Source organism: Carica papaya, chromosome 1, assembly GCF_054855325.1.
Source record: "Carica papaya isolate Zhongbai chromosome 1, ASM5485532v1, whole genome shotgun sequence".
Classification (NCBI taxonomy): domain Eukaryota; kingdom Viridiplantae; phylum Streptophyta; class Magnoliopsida; order Brassicales; family Caricaceae; genus Carica; species Carica papaya.
Genome location: NC_142309.1, coordinates 17,024,389 through 17,038,801, shown reverse-complemented (window position 1 = coordinate 17,038,801; position 14,413 = coordinate 17,024,389). Strand labels below are relative to the sequence as shown.

General features: G+C 37.5%; 2 protein-coding genes across 12 annotated transcripts; one reads left to right on the top strand and one right to left on the bottom strand.

Moving 5' to 3' along the window:
• The first annotated feature begins 349 nt into the window (after nucleotides 1-349).
• On the top strand, nucleotides 350-14,051 carry LOC110813326 (5'-3' exonuclease family protein). 10 transcript variants are annotated; one of them, XM_088221049.1, is made up of 9 exons: nucleotides 350-1,472; nucleotides 1,564-1,645; nucleotides 1,732-2,237; nucleotides 2,320-2,624; nucleotides 10,096-10,263; nucleotides 11,000-11,267; nucleotides 11,744-11,966; nucleotides 12,277-12,431; nucleotides 13,595-14,051. In XM_088221049.1, exons 3-8 carry the CDS (start codon nucleotides 2,096-2,098, stop codon nucleotides 12,419-12,421), a joined length of 1,251 nt encoding a protein of 416 aa, XP_088077175.1. In that variant the 5' UTR covers nucleotides 350-1,472; nucleotides 1,564-1,645; nucleotides 1,732-2,095; the 3' UTR covers nucleotides 12,422-12,431; nucleotides 13,595-14,051. The 10 variants fall into 10 exon arrangements, with proteins under 10 accessions (XP_088077175.1, XP_088077178.1, XP_088077206.1 ...); XM_088221080.1 differs by having other exon boundaries at nucleotides 352-1,645; nucleotides 1,732-2,202; XM_088221083.1 differs by having other exon boundaries at nucleotides 353-1,645; nucleotides 1,732-1,864.
• On the bottom strand, nucleotides 2,963-6,974 carry EMB3003 (2-oxoacid dehydrogenases acyltransferase family protein). 2 transcript variants are annotated; one of them, XM_022040406.2, is made up of 6 exons: nucleotides 5,852-6,972; nucleotides 5,409-5,600; nucleotides 5,230-5,317; nucleotides 3,717-3,787; nucleotides 3,535-3,618; nucleotides 2,963-3,450 (listed from the first exon to the last, which is right to left on the bottom strand). In XM_022040406.2, exons 1-6 carry the CDS (start codon nucleotides 6,734-6,736, stop codon nucleotides 3,346-3,348), a joined length of 1,425 nt encoding a protein of 474 aa, XP_021896098.2. In that variant the 5' UTR covers nucleotides 6,737-6,972; the 3' UTR covers nucleotides 2,963-3,345. The 2 variants fall into 2 exon arrangements, 1 of the variants encoding a protein (XP_021896098.2); XR_002539462.2 differs by lacking the exon at nucleotides 2,963-3,450 and having other exon boundaries at nucleotides 3,552-3,618; nucleotides 5,121-5,317; nucleotides 5,852-6,974.
• Nucleotides 14,052-14,413: the final 362 nt, after the last annotated feature.

Below are 14,413 nucleotides of genomic sequence, written 5' to 3'. Positions count from 1 at the left end.
AAAACAATTTTAGGGAGAAATTATTTTTACCGGCACTCAGCTAATTAGAATATTAGAAGGAAAATATTATTGTTTTGTAGAAATAAAAATATTTTAGAACATTATTTTAATTAAGTAAAGTACTGATGATACCCTTTGATCACTTAAATTTTGACCTTAAAGTCTATCAAATTAAACATTAACTAGGTTCTTATTTTGTCCAAAATTAATTATCTTGTTTGCTTCTTATTTTCAGGAAAAAAAAAAAGAAAAACTATGTTTTGTTGTACTTAATAAGCATAAATTCACAAAATTAAAAATATGCAGGCAATTACTTAAATATACCCTCAATTTTGAGACAAAATACTAATAATTCCGTGTTTTATCAACTATCTCCGAACCAGACAAGAATAATGATCACCATCTTCAACCTTCTAAAAACACCAGCTTGGGATGCGTCCAGTAAATAGAGCCCCAGTTTGGTGGAAAGGCATGACTTGTTACTCCCAGCAACGGTTCTGAGTTTGGTCTCTGTAGCTCTGATTTTTTTGACCTTTTCCTTGCCAGATTGATACTCTGCAGTCTATCGATCTCTCTAACAACTTCTTGAGCTCCATCCCGCATGGGTTCATGGCTGGTTGTGGAAAGATTGATGGGTTGAGGTTGTTGAATTTTAGTGGGAACCGGTTGGTTTCTTTGCCAACTTTTCATGGGTTTGTTGGGTTTAGATTCCTTGGATTTTTCTTTGAATAGAATGAGCGGGAACATTTCTTTAGTTTGATGAATTAGTTCGACTCAAAAGTTCAGTTCTTATTTTCAATAATTTATCTGTTTCATTCCTATCCACCTAGGAAAATCCAAGGTCTTGGAGAAACTTGAGCAATCCACAAATTCATTTATTGGTAGCATCCTGAATAAGTCTTTGACATATCAGCAATTGGTTCTGATTGATCTTAGTGAAATATCAGAAACTGGAGAAACTTTAAGTGATGAAATTTCATTTTAACAATCCGAGTGGGGAAGTTCCTGTTGAAATTCAGTTGGTGCGTTCAATATCTGGTTCCATATCAAACTTGGTTAAGCTTACCAATTTGATTTTGCAAAGCAACAATCTTGTAGTCAAATACCCGAAGCTGTTTGGCAATTGAGTCTGCTAGAGCTGCAGCCTGGACAAAATGAGCAAAGCGGGATGTTTCCAACAACGCCAAGGACTTTGCAGATTGCTTTGAATATCAGCAGCAACTGTTTCAAATGACCCATTCACTTTCTCAACTTACTAGATTGGATGTTTTGTATCTCTCAAACAACCAATTCTCTGGCCCAGTTCCTAATATTCTGACTTAACTTGTGTCACTTAAGCAGCTGTTATTTCTAGCAATAGGCTCTCTGGTGTTCTCGCAAAAGTTTGGTGGACATGTCTTGCTCCATTTGAGTGGAAAGCCTGCGCTTCAGAATTCACCCTTGACATCACACTCCAGCATCAACAAAGAAGAGTAAGTCAGTTGCCATGGCAATTGTCATTTCACTTGTGGCCACTGTTGTTGTCGTGGAGATTGTCACACTCATTACTCTACCAATTGCCAGATGCTTTTACAGGATTAATGATGAGTACAGTCAACTGAAGTTGTTCCTCTTTCCCAGGTCGTTCAAGGAAATCAATCTGACTGTAAGTGGGTTCCACAATACAAGTATTGACTCCCATAAAGCCATGGAAATTGTTTCTGATAAACAAAATATTTTCCTGAAAACTAGGTTTTCTACCTATTATGAAGCTATCATGCCTTCAGGAACAAGTTACTTTGTCAAAGAGCTTAACTGGAGGGACAAGATATGCCAACTGGGCAGCCGGGATAAATTTTAACAGGAGCTTGAAATCTTGGGAAGGGTAAGAAATTCTACTGTCATGACCCCTTGGGCCTATGTTTTGTCTGTTGATAGTGCCTTCCTATTTTATGAATTTGCTCCAAAGCATACCCTCTTCGATGTCCTCCATCATAGCAAGAGAAATGCTATGAACTGGTCTAGTTGCTACAGTTAAGGAGTTGGAGTCTCTGAGCTTGCTTTTCTGCATGGATGCACCTCTACTTCCATTCTCTTTCTTGATCTTTCAAGCGGAATGCTTAAATCCCTGAAGGAGCTGCAAGTTGTTGAAATTTCTCAGTTCAACATTCACTTGGTCATCTCTTTCAGTTTTCTGGAGTTAATTCAGCCGTTTGTTCATGAGTATAGATTCATATGTATTTTTCTTCAAAATCCAAGTTTAGTATTTCTTTGGGAAACAAGTCAAATTTAGTACTCATTATGAATCTAAACCTTTTGAATATTTCTCGGTTCATGCAGAATATGCTTACACCATGAGGGTAACCATGGCTGGGAATGTGTATAGTTTTGGCCTAGTTATGTTGGAATTGCTGACTGGAAAGCCTGCAGTCAGTGAGGGAACTAAGTTGGCAAAATGGGTATTAAGTAACTCAGCAGGACAACAAGCTAAGTGGGATCACATTCTTGATTTCAACATCAGTGGAACATTAGTTGCTGTCAGAAGCCAGATGCTGGAAGTTCTGAAGATGGCTCTTGCTTGTGTTAATGTCTCCCGGGATGCCAGGCCAAAGATCAAAAGTGTGCTGCTGATGCTGCCCAAAGTGGTATTAAACCTCTCCTCACTGTAGAAACATGGTACAAAAGCATTTCAAGCATAAGATGATCTCCTGTATTCTGACGGTTTCTTTTATCCCACTCCAGTAATATATAAGGAAGTTTTTTCTTGCCATATATATAGAACGAATGGTAACGGCTGAAGCCAACTTCATCTAACCGTAGTTAATAAATGATACTACGAAATGTGTATACATGTAGGAATCTCGGTTATGGTTGTTATTTTAGATTTTCTTTACTATTACCCTACCTTCTGTCAGGCTCCTTCAGAAACATACACTTATAGAAGCATCTGCTTTATGCTTGTAAGTAGAAAAAAGAGATCACAAGAACAAAGTATTCTGGGATTGTATTCAAACTTATGAAGTATATCACTGACAGGAAATCTTATTAATAAAACAACACTTGAACCAAAATTTGATTGATAACACAAAAGTTTACAGTCAGCTTCTATTATCCTGTTAAATAAAAGAAAAAAAGAACAAAAAAGACAACAAAAAAACAGGCAGATCACTAGAAGAAATCATAACTCAAATAAATACTGCTGCCCAAAATTCTGATTCTGTTTTTCTCTAGAATTTTGAATGGGTAGCAAACAGCTCCATTGATTTTCCTCACAAGTCTGCTCCACTAAGGACTGGTTGGATAAAGAAGTAAGCTTTGGCCACGGTACAAGCAAAAAGATCTCAATTGGTTATAAGGATGTAAAGATTAGAATGTGAGATCTTTGGGGTCCTCAATAATCTTCGCCAAGGTTTGCAAGAACTGAGCAAGATCAGCGCCATAGATGACACGATGATCTGCTGTAACGTTTACCTAGAGATGTTGCAAGTTGACAGATGTTAAATAATTTGTATTCTGCGCATGGTTGTAAAAAAGAAACAAAAACTCATATTTTACCTGCATCTGGTTCTTCATGCCAATCCGGCCATCCTTGCTAGCAACTACAGTAGGCTGAGATGCTCCAACAGCCATAATTGCTCCCTGCATCAATGAATTCCTGACAAGTTGTAATTTCTCCAGTAACCCAAAATAGCTCAGGCGCACAAAAGGATCATATAGTTTGGAGTTAAATATCTTACGGTTCCAGGTGGCAAAATGGCATCAAATCGGTCCACACCAAACATCCCAAGGTTAGAAAGAGTGAATGTTCCTGGCAAAGGATCAAAATAAATTTAAGAAGCAGAGATGACATATTTGATAAATCAAATATTGACTTATTATTGAATAGTGAGTGATCAAGAAATAGTAATGACTCCTAATATAGAAGGGGGAAAAAAGGCAGTTTTGCTCTTGCCAGGAACCTTCACTCATACAAAACTACTTTCTCAGAGAGAATCTGCATCCATCTAGAGGGGATAGTGGTTTCTTCAGTGTAGGACCATTTATAGTATTTACATATCAATCACTCAGTAATTCAGTAACTACGTAAGGCAATTACCTTGTTTTGTCAGATCTCAGTATTGATATATTTTACTAGATTGCCTTCTCATAATTTCCCCAAACTTCTTGTGTCAGGATATGAATCAAATAATTTAATTAATATTCTTTTTTAGGCGGTCTGTTAGCTACTGCCAGGCTATATTAGTTATGAAAAAGCATGTCAATATTATTCTCAATTTCTCTATAAGACATAAACCTTTCCTTATTCCTTTTATTCTAGAAAAAGAAGTTAATTTAAATTGAAAGAATATCTTCATTCGTCATCTTTGGGATTAATAAGTAAATTATATAGTTACATGAGACACTATTAGTGAAAGAAAACAGGTTAAAAAACCAAAGTAAGAAGAAAGATTTTACTCTCACTTCCCAAGTACAAGAGTTAAACACACATCCGAATACTTTCAGTCAGTGCAAAAGTATAAAGAGATTCTATGCAAGCGGCAAACATACTTTTGCAAGGTAAAATGAAAATTTCAACAATTGCTATAAAAATTGAAACGCTATACTAGTATTAATTCCAATTTAGAAGATATGATTTCAATTTGAACATAAAATTTAAAGTTGTGCAGCACAAACTTTACATTTACCCATCAATTATAGTTGATAAAGATTACAGCTAAAGTTCATAGGGATGCAATTTCATGTGCAAGAGGAGCAATACAATACTTCTCTCTCTGTCACAACCTATATATATATCCACTGCTTATTTTACAGTCTAATGCAAGCTAAATTCTACCTATGTCAGAGAGTACCGAGTATTAGGGTAAAAATCAGCCCAAAATGACCAATTATCTAATGAAATGCTGTTGATCTGACAAACACTATTCTTCTGAAGCATTTCTACAGGTGTGACTTCACTTACACTTAACTCTTTCCTTAAATGTTAAGTGCATCCAGACTTACTGTCCAATCATTAATATTAGCTGCTGCTGTTAAGAGCTTACATTCTTTGCAAGCCTTTTTAATCACCAGTTTTTTATTTCATGTGTTCACCAACAACCATCAACACAATCTGTAAAAAGTTAAAGAGAATAACCTTCTACCTCATTTTAAATGCAATGAAACTGGGGAAACCAGCAGCTTCTCCATACCAACTGATCTACAAGAAAAGTTACAAAAAAAGCATAAAGCCATAGATCATGCAATTATTACCTGTATTGTACTCATGAGGTTGCAGCTGCTTTGCTCTGGCCTTGTCAACTAACTCTTTCCATTTTCTTGACAATGAATATATATCAACCTACAAGGAACACAAGAAAGTCCCTTAGCTTATGAATACTAGATATAAGTAAAAATAGGCTTAGAGAAGCAGAAAATGCAACAAAAATAACCTTATCAGCATCCTGAAGCACTGGTGTAATTAGTCCACCATCCATTGCCACAGCAACCGCGATGTTGATGCTACTGTTATATGTAAAACTGTTACCATCTCTGCAGGAAGAGTTTACAACATGATGTTTAACTAGTGCAAGCGCCGTTGCCTTTGCGAGTAATGCCGTCATTGTTACCCCCTTGGACTTGATCTAAAACAAATAAAATAAATTCTACTTTAATCATTCTTCACAAGACGTCAGTGGTACTATGAACAGTATGTAAATTTGAACTCTCAATTAAAAAACTCTAGATTAATATTCTCAGTCTTGGAGCATAATGATGCCTCTCCTGCAAGGAGCAAGCTTCGCTGATATTTCATGCAAGAAGGCAATAAAAGACAGAAGCTTTCAAACTCGAAATACCTCATCTTCGTTAATCCATCATTCAAAATCCAAGTTACCTTTTTGTATAGGGCATCGAGCGCATCCGTTGTAATAGTGCACCCAATTCTAAAAGTCGGGACAGCCAAACTCTCTACCATATTTCTGCTCACAGCCGCCTGCATTGTGGTGAAGGGCACAACTGTCCCCAATTCAATTCCCGGTGCAGCCGCCGTAGTTGCTGTGTTCAGCGCCGCCGCCGGCACCACTTCAGCTGCCGCAGCAGCGGCCGCCTCAACATCCTTAGCCACAATCCTTCCCATGGGCCCACTCCCAACTATACCCGCAAGCTCCATTTTCAACTCCTTAGCCAGCTTCTTTGCGTATGGTGACGCCACTATCCTCTTCCCTCCTTCGGATGCAGGGTGCACAGCGGATGCCGCCACTGCCACTGGAGTTTTGGGTCCGACAAATTTCTCCTCTTTAGTAACAGTTGTTGTAGCAGAAGAGACAGTGACAACAGCAGGATCGGGTGCAGAAGCTGTGGAAGTGGAATTGTTAGTGTTGGCCTTCGATCTCGCGAGGGCGATCTCATCTTCAGTCTCGGCCAAGAGTGCAATGGCGGATCCGACGGGGGCAACGCCACCTTCCTCCACCATGATGGCGGCAAGAAACCCGTCGTGGAAGGTCTCAACGTCCATGTCAGCCTTGTCGGACTCGACAACCACCACACTCTCGCCCTTCGAGAGTTTGTCGCCCTCCGACTTGATCCAGGAGACGATCTTACCCTCTGTCATGGTGGAGCTAAGCGCCGGCATAAAGATCTCCCGGATCTTGGCCCGAATTGGACAGGCTGACGTCCTGCCCCGGTGACCTGGAATGTGGAATTGCGGCACGGAGGCGTTAGGGTTCCTCCGTAAAGAGGGAGAGGAGGGCAGAAATGAAGTTTGGAGAAGGTGAGACATGGCTGCCAACAAGCAGTCAACCTCTTACGAGTCTGGGTGAGAGAGAGAGAGAGAGAGGGGTTGAAGGAGAAGGAAATGGAGAATGGAGGAAGGAGGAAGAAGAGAAAAGGGACTGTTAAGGGTATTATGTGACGTTGGGTTCCCTCGAGAACATCGAAATGGGCGGAGGTTTCAACTACCTTACCGGTGCTTGTGATGGTCTCGACGTGTTTGTTCCTTATTACTTTTGTATTCATTTAAAAAGGTTTCATTTTTATTATATTGTTTTCCCTAATTACTTTTTATTTATTTAAAAAGGTTTCATTTTTATTATACATTTCAATTAGTGGTTAAATTTCTATTGGTAAAAATAACTATATGATCCAGTATTCATTTTATTTTAGTACATATATATATGGCTACAGAAATAAACCATATCCTATACCGAAAGCTACAACAAAACAGCAGCTGGACCAAATACCCCCTTCATCTTGTTTAAGGCTTTTGGCCTATGGCATTTCTTGTTCTTGTTTTATTACAAGCAATCTAAAGTGTCACTAAGCAAGTAGCATCCGCAGGCAGCCAGACTATTTTGGAGATGATAATGGCAGTTTCGATGCCTAACCATTTTCAGTCCAAGCCTCTTACCAAACCACGTTTTTTCTTGAATCAAAAAACGAAGAAAATATATTCGCTGAAACTAGAAAAATGGTCTTCTTGGTCATCGTCTTTCTGTGCGTCTTTTAATCAAACAGTTGGTAGGCAATTCTCTCCAAGATGCGATTGCCATAAGGACGGCGAAGAGAAAAGCAAAAGCAAGAGCAAGAGCAAGAGCAAGAGCAAGAAAAGGGTATTCTTTCTGGATGTCAATCCACTTTGTTACACAGGAAGTACACCCAGTTTGGGCTCTTTTGGTCAATGGGTGTCTCTTTTATTCTCGCAAGTCAGCCTTCACGAACCTGTTATTGGTGTAAGCTCTTTCCTACTCTCCCCTTTATATGTTCATGTATGCGCGTTTTATTAAAGCAAATAATCAATTAATTCGCTGGATGAACTGAATTGCTTTTCTGCTGTTCTCTGTTTATGCTTTGTTAGCTGCCTGTAGTAATATGAACTCGTTTGGTGTCTCAGTTGTTAACACCGTACGGTGAGACTGTAATTCTTCATCTTTCATGGCTTCCAAAATCTCAGGTTATTCTCAAAGTGTGTTTATTGTGCTATCCTAGTTGATCATGACTGTGGTAAGACAATACAGGTAGAGTCGGGATTGTCTCTTTCCTACTAAAACCACCATTTATTTGTTACGTTTTTTTTTTTTTTTGTAAATACAGTTTGGCCAACCGGATATTTCTCTGGATGATTCCATTTACAGTATACCGGTCTTTAGATAGAAGTGTCTACTGCTACAAGAGGATAAGCATAATTCAGATATATAGTATCAGATGAAGATATGCTTATAAGCTACATGAATTTAAGCAAAGAAATAAATAAACCTTTATTTCTATCATGTCCTTGCAAGATGGAGTCTTTAGTCAGAGCTGAGTAGTTGAGTACGAAGTCAGTGGAGATGTGTTTAATAGGGTACTGTAGAACCAGATTTGCAAAAATGTAATTCACTCTAAGCTTGTCATGGTAGATTATGGCAAGCTGAGAGAGTTTGCACAAATTTTGAACCCATAGCAGACTAAGCACAGATGAGGCAACAGATCTGTACTCAGCTTTGCCATTGACAATGACCTTGTTGGGGCTATCATAGTCCTAATGACTGGGCAGGTTCTTCAGACTAGTGGTATTGGTGTTGACACCAGAATCCATCAACCAAGACTTCTTTGATGCAAGCTCCGAGTTTGCATATTAGCTGCAGGGTCAGAAATTGGAATTGAAGGTACTTTTTACTTTTATAGCATGGTCTAGAAGTGTGCCCACATTTCTCACAAATATGGCAGATTGATCTAGAGGTAGCACCTTGAGTTATCTGGGAATGATCGGAGTGAGACTGTTGGCGGCCAAACTTCTTAGCTCCATGAACAGAAGGATGCGGCTTCCTGTTCAGAAGCAGAGCTGCGAAGCTGCAACTTGAAAGCTATGAATTCATTACTTGTGATAGCATGGGTGATCAGTCTGTCCTAGTGCACCCAGAGAGCATGGGCAGGATTTGGTATGGTTTTGTCTTCCTGTTGCAGGTTTAAGAGGAATGGAAGTGGAGTCATCGACAACCCCGAGAGGTCATAGCCAGTGAGAAGTGCATCAAACTTGACTCATGAAGATGAGAAATTCTGAGAGGTTAGTTTGACAGGGAGTTGAGCTGTGGCATTAGTAGAGGAGATAGATGTTTGATTTGGAGATTTCTTCCAACATGATCAAAGGAAGGAAACATACTGGAACTGGACATGACAGCAGAAGAAGAGAGAAGATATGGACCGCATTACTTAGTTGGAGCTTATTGCTTTGATATCATAACACATTTGAGCAAGACAATATTTTATGAATGAATTTATTCAAGTTCAGGGGCTCTCTTTGTGTGTAAAGCAAAAAGTGACAGCACCCTTGGTTACTGTTAGTAAAAGCAACCAGCCCTAGCAGATTGTCCTTTCTCTGCTAGTGGACAACTATGATCTTGTTGCTTGCTCTCTGGTGCTCGTGGTCACACGAAACTCTTTCATTGCGTTAGTTCAAATCTATTTTATTCCCATTTAATTTTTCGATCTTAATTATCTTATTATGTAAAATTAGTTACAACTTATATATACAACACATAATGGAACTGACCTTATTTCTTTTGACAAAAAAAAAAAAAAAACCAACTTTTCTTCAAATCTCCATCACTAAAGGAAAATCACAAAAATACCTAACTTGAATTGAATATGGGAATAAATTGAAACTAAAATATTATTATCATTTAAAAATTTTATATCATCTATATTTTATTTTTATTTATATTCCATAAAATTAAAATTCAAACTAAATTCAATCTTATGTCTTTCAGTTGTTGCTCTTTTTTTGTAAGATAGAACAAAGAATATCCAGTAGGCCTGAAAACATTTTGTCAGAAAAATTTCTGTTGAATTCTATGGGCCAGGAGAATGAATGTATAGAGAAGCTTATGTCTGGTAATGTGATTTGTATCTTCAGCATTTAAGATTCCATATTGATTGCTAAAGCCGGCCCTGGATTGTTTGCAACAATTTTAAGATTCAAGGATCAAGAAGATTATTTATATGATTGAAGAAGATTTTGCTTACGAAAAATATTCAGAGGTGTCTATTTTCATTGACTATCTTATTTTCTTGGTGGTTGTATGATGTGCTCTGAGGATGTTTTTATCCATCTTACGGCATATTAAAGAAGTCCTAGCTCAAAATTTGCTAATAGTTTTGCAGGTTCTTGATGGGGAAAGGGGTAATGACCATCGTAGAATGTTGCTGCCTTCGTATAAAGCACATAGAAAGAAATTCTTAGGGCGGTCTGCAGCTTCAGGAAGATCCCCAAGGGGTGGTAGGAGGTTACACCAAGTTATCATCAATGTTCTTAACAACTGCAATGTGCCAGTGGGTGAAACTTCTCATAGTCTTTGTTATTGTTAATCTCCTGCTCCCTAATTAGTTCCTCTTTCCTCTATTTTCTTTTTTTTTCTGGCTCCAAAAGTTTCACTCAATAAGACATGCATAAACATATAGGTTAGACACTTAGATTTCCCTATTGATTAGTGGCTAACTTCATATTTTCAGCATTTATCAACTGTCTTATTCTCTAAAACTTCTGAAGGAATCCTCTTTTGAAGACTTTTCATGGCCACCATAGCTAAATTAGGTTGGAAACCAGATTCTGGTGCCATCAGTGGCTTGGGGGTTGTTGAATGAGATTGATTGATTGTAAGAAATTCTGACTTTAGAAGTGATTTCTTCACATCTTAGGTAGGAAAAAAAGATAGCAGAAAGAGATGCTTTGCTGCAATTCTATCCCAGGTGTTTGAAAATTTCACACTTGTGGCCTATAACAATATCAAAAACTTGGATAATAGCAGAATACTCCTATCCTGGCTCTTGTTATTCCTAGAAATTCTCACGAGTGTCAATCCTGTGGGAAAATCTGCAGCTATTCAGTTTTATTTGAATCGAAGTAGTTTTAAATAATTAGCACCAAACTGATTTTGATGAGTCTTACTACCATAAATAAAGAAAGTGATGAACCCAAACTTATTTGGAAAAGGAATAAGGGAAAGAGAGGAGAGGATTGGAAGTTTCTTTGATTTATGATTTTTTCAGATGGCTTAAATTACGTTAGTTTCCTTGTTCTGCAAATAAAAATTTTACGCAGGTCGTGCAAATTGAAGGTCATGAAGCAGATGATGTTGTGGCCACACTTGTGGAACAAGTTGTACAAAGAGGATACCGGGTTGTTATCGCATCTCCTGACAAAGACTTTAAGCAATTAATTTCTGAAGATGTTCAAATGGTTATGCCATTGCCAGAGTTAGGAAGATGGTCCTTTTACACCTGCAATCACTACATTGCTCAATATAATTGCAATCCACACTCTGATTTGAGCCTTAGTAAGTATTGAACAAAGGTTTGGTTGTTTGTGATAATTTATACTGCATAACATTGGTACTTCTTGTGTCATCTTTTTAATAAATCAAGGTTTCCTACACAGTCTGGGAGTGGATAACTTAAATATAGTCCACATGAACAAATTCATGGGTGGCTGCCAAAGTAACCATTCCAGGAACAGCTATCTTGTTAGAGCATGATTTTGTTTGTTGCTACACTACCAGCTAATCTCAATTGTGATAATGCAAAAGTTAAAGGTGGAAGAACACTTGCTTAAATATTTCTCCTTCAAAGTGCTGCCTATATCTGAGTAGGGATTTGCCCCAGAAAAGAAGAGAGAGATTCTAGGTCAACAGCTGATTAGAATTTAGTGCTCTTGATGTAGTTTAATTTTGTTTTACCCCCATTTTAAAGCTTGAAAATTAGCCATCTATTTTTTGCTTTTTTTGATTATGCTAAATGGAATTATAAATTTTAGGATGCCTCATGGGTGACGAGGTTGATGGTGTTCCTGGAATCCGACATTTTGTTCCTGGATTTGGTTGGAAAACTGCAATAAAACTTTTAAAGAAGCATGGTTCACTGGAAAATTTACTAAATGCTGCTGCTGTGAGAACTGTGGGCAGACAATATGTACAAGAGGCACTTACGAAGCATGCTGGTCATCTGCGAAGGAATTATGAGGTTCTTGCTTTGAGAAGGTCATCTATTTCCTTTCTTTTACTCTGTATGTGTGATTGTATCTTTTTCTATTCCACGTGCACCTGCGGATGGACTTACTCGTATCATGAGATACTATGTTCTTCCTTCATAGGTCATCTATTTCCTTTCTTTTACTCTATGTGTGTGTGTTTGTATCTTTTCCTATTCCACATGCACCCATGGATGGAATTGTATCATGAGATACTATGTTCTTCCTTCATAGAGCCTTAAGCATTGGAAACGCTCTAGTGTCAAATCTTTCCATCTATATAAAATTCTTGACGAGCCTGTCTCAAAGTTGTTATACAGGGATGTGGATGTTTGCATTCGAGATGATTGGTTGGCTGACAGAGACACAAGCAATGATTCAATTATTTTATCGAAGTTCCTTGGGTCATTGAAAGAAATCCAAGAGGGCAGTGATCCAAATATTTCTAATTTCTCAAATGGGTGAGCTCCAGAAGGTATGCTTCTTTAACTTCTTAATTTGACGAATTAGATCAGAGTCACCAGACTCTTATTGAATTTGACTTGTTTGTTAGATCAGGGTCGCCATACCCTTATTGGATTTTGACTTGCTTCCGAAACACTTTGAAACAAGCATCCCCTTCCTTGTTCTTGTAAGGCTCAGCATCAAGTTAACTATTATGCAGGCTCTGTTGTTCCATAAAGCTCATAAAAGTTTTATTGGGATTTAGGTGGTTACTGCCCCATGCATGATATGGAGTGATAAAAGAGACCTGTGTAAGCTAATTTTTGTATAGAGCTTACCATCACTAGGAATAGAAATTGTTTCCATATTAGGGAGGGAAGGCTAGATACTTCATGGACTGCCATTAACTACATATCTCATTTAATTTGCAATTTATGCTTGCTTGCCAGATGTTTGAGATTTAACATCTGTTTAAACAGTTTAATTTCTAGTATAGCCGTAAGTTATCAAGTAAGAACTTGAAAACCGAAGATAAGCCATTAAAGACCTGATTCTTCCAAAATAAGTAATTACAATATGCTAATTACTTCTGAAAATGTAAGTGTTTAAGTTTAACAATCTGCCATCCATTTCTTTCTTTGTTCTTTTTCTTCTGGGAAGTAATTGGATTAAGAGAATATATTATCATATATATATACATATATATATTGGTTTCTATACATGATGGTTTGTTTTTTGTATTTTACTATAGAAGTTTCTATAGACCAAACCAAATAAGCATGCCTTTAGAAGCTTGATAGATTTAATTTCAGAACAAGAAGAAAAAGTTTGTTCCCTTTTTAATTAAAGAGGAAACTGCACCTGAGACTCGTTGACTTGAAGTTGACAAAAATAGCATGCAGTGCCATTTTTTTTAATACTTTAGAGACAATCCTTACTTGGAAACTCTAAATATAAAAAGTTAAAAGTAACTGCTGTTGCAGTTTCCTTCTATTCAAATAGAGTTAAAACTATATGAACATGCAGCCTGTTTATTGTGAAAGCTACTAGTATTTGGCATTTGATGTAAATTACTGACTGGGCCTTCAGTGACACATAAATCATCTCCTAAGTGCAAGGGCTCACAGCCATATGAATAAAGATCCTTGGAGACATCTGTATGATAAATTTGTAAATCTGGTTCTTGACCAACAGGTGCTGCTTTGACCCTAAACAAATTACTTCACTGAAGGAAGCACTGGGCAGTAACTGGGGCATGTGGACGTGGTATGTTTTACTTTAATGGAAATTAGCATGTAAAGCGCCTCTGCTGGTGGACAGAGGAGCAGAAGCAGATGCTTTGTCCATATAAATCTGCTATGGTTCTGGCACCTGAATAATTGCGGTGCTTCATTTTGGATGAAAGTAAGAGTTCTTGTCTGCTTTAAGTTTGCTTATATTGTTTAGTTACTCCAAACTTCTGGATTCTTATGTACTTCTTAGGGCATCTTGTCCTCATGTTATTTAACACCAAGTCCTTTGTCATAATTGTCTGCAACTGCAACTTAACTTCTGGATTCTCATGTACCTTGTTGAGAAATGTTTTGGAGATGGGATTTCTGAGCTGGTTCCTAGGAAAACATTCATCAATAAATTATGCAGTTTGAATCCAGTTACTTAGCTAACAATGAAGAGTATGATTTGGCATTTTCTTTTTAACTTTAAAGCTTTTAGGGGTATGTTTGTTTCCGGATCCTTCCTAGGATATGTTTCGAACAATTATTTCCATGTAAGTGCAAAATTTTGTTTGTAAAATCACAATAACAACGGTCTAAACACAAATTTGCATTGGTAAATGAATTGTGCTGTATATATTCTTAAATCTATATTAAAAACGTAGTGTATTCAAGCACATAACTCATAAACATGGAAAGAGAGCATGAGTACTTATACATGTAAGTCCTTTCTTCAAAGAACTTCATAATCTTGTAATGTGAGATTTTTATCAGTATTTTTTAGGAGGTAAAATTCCTC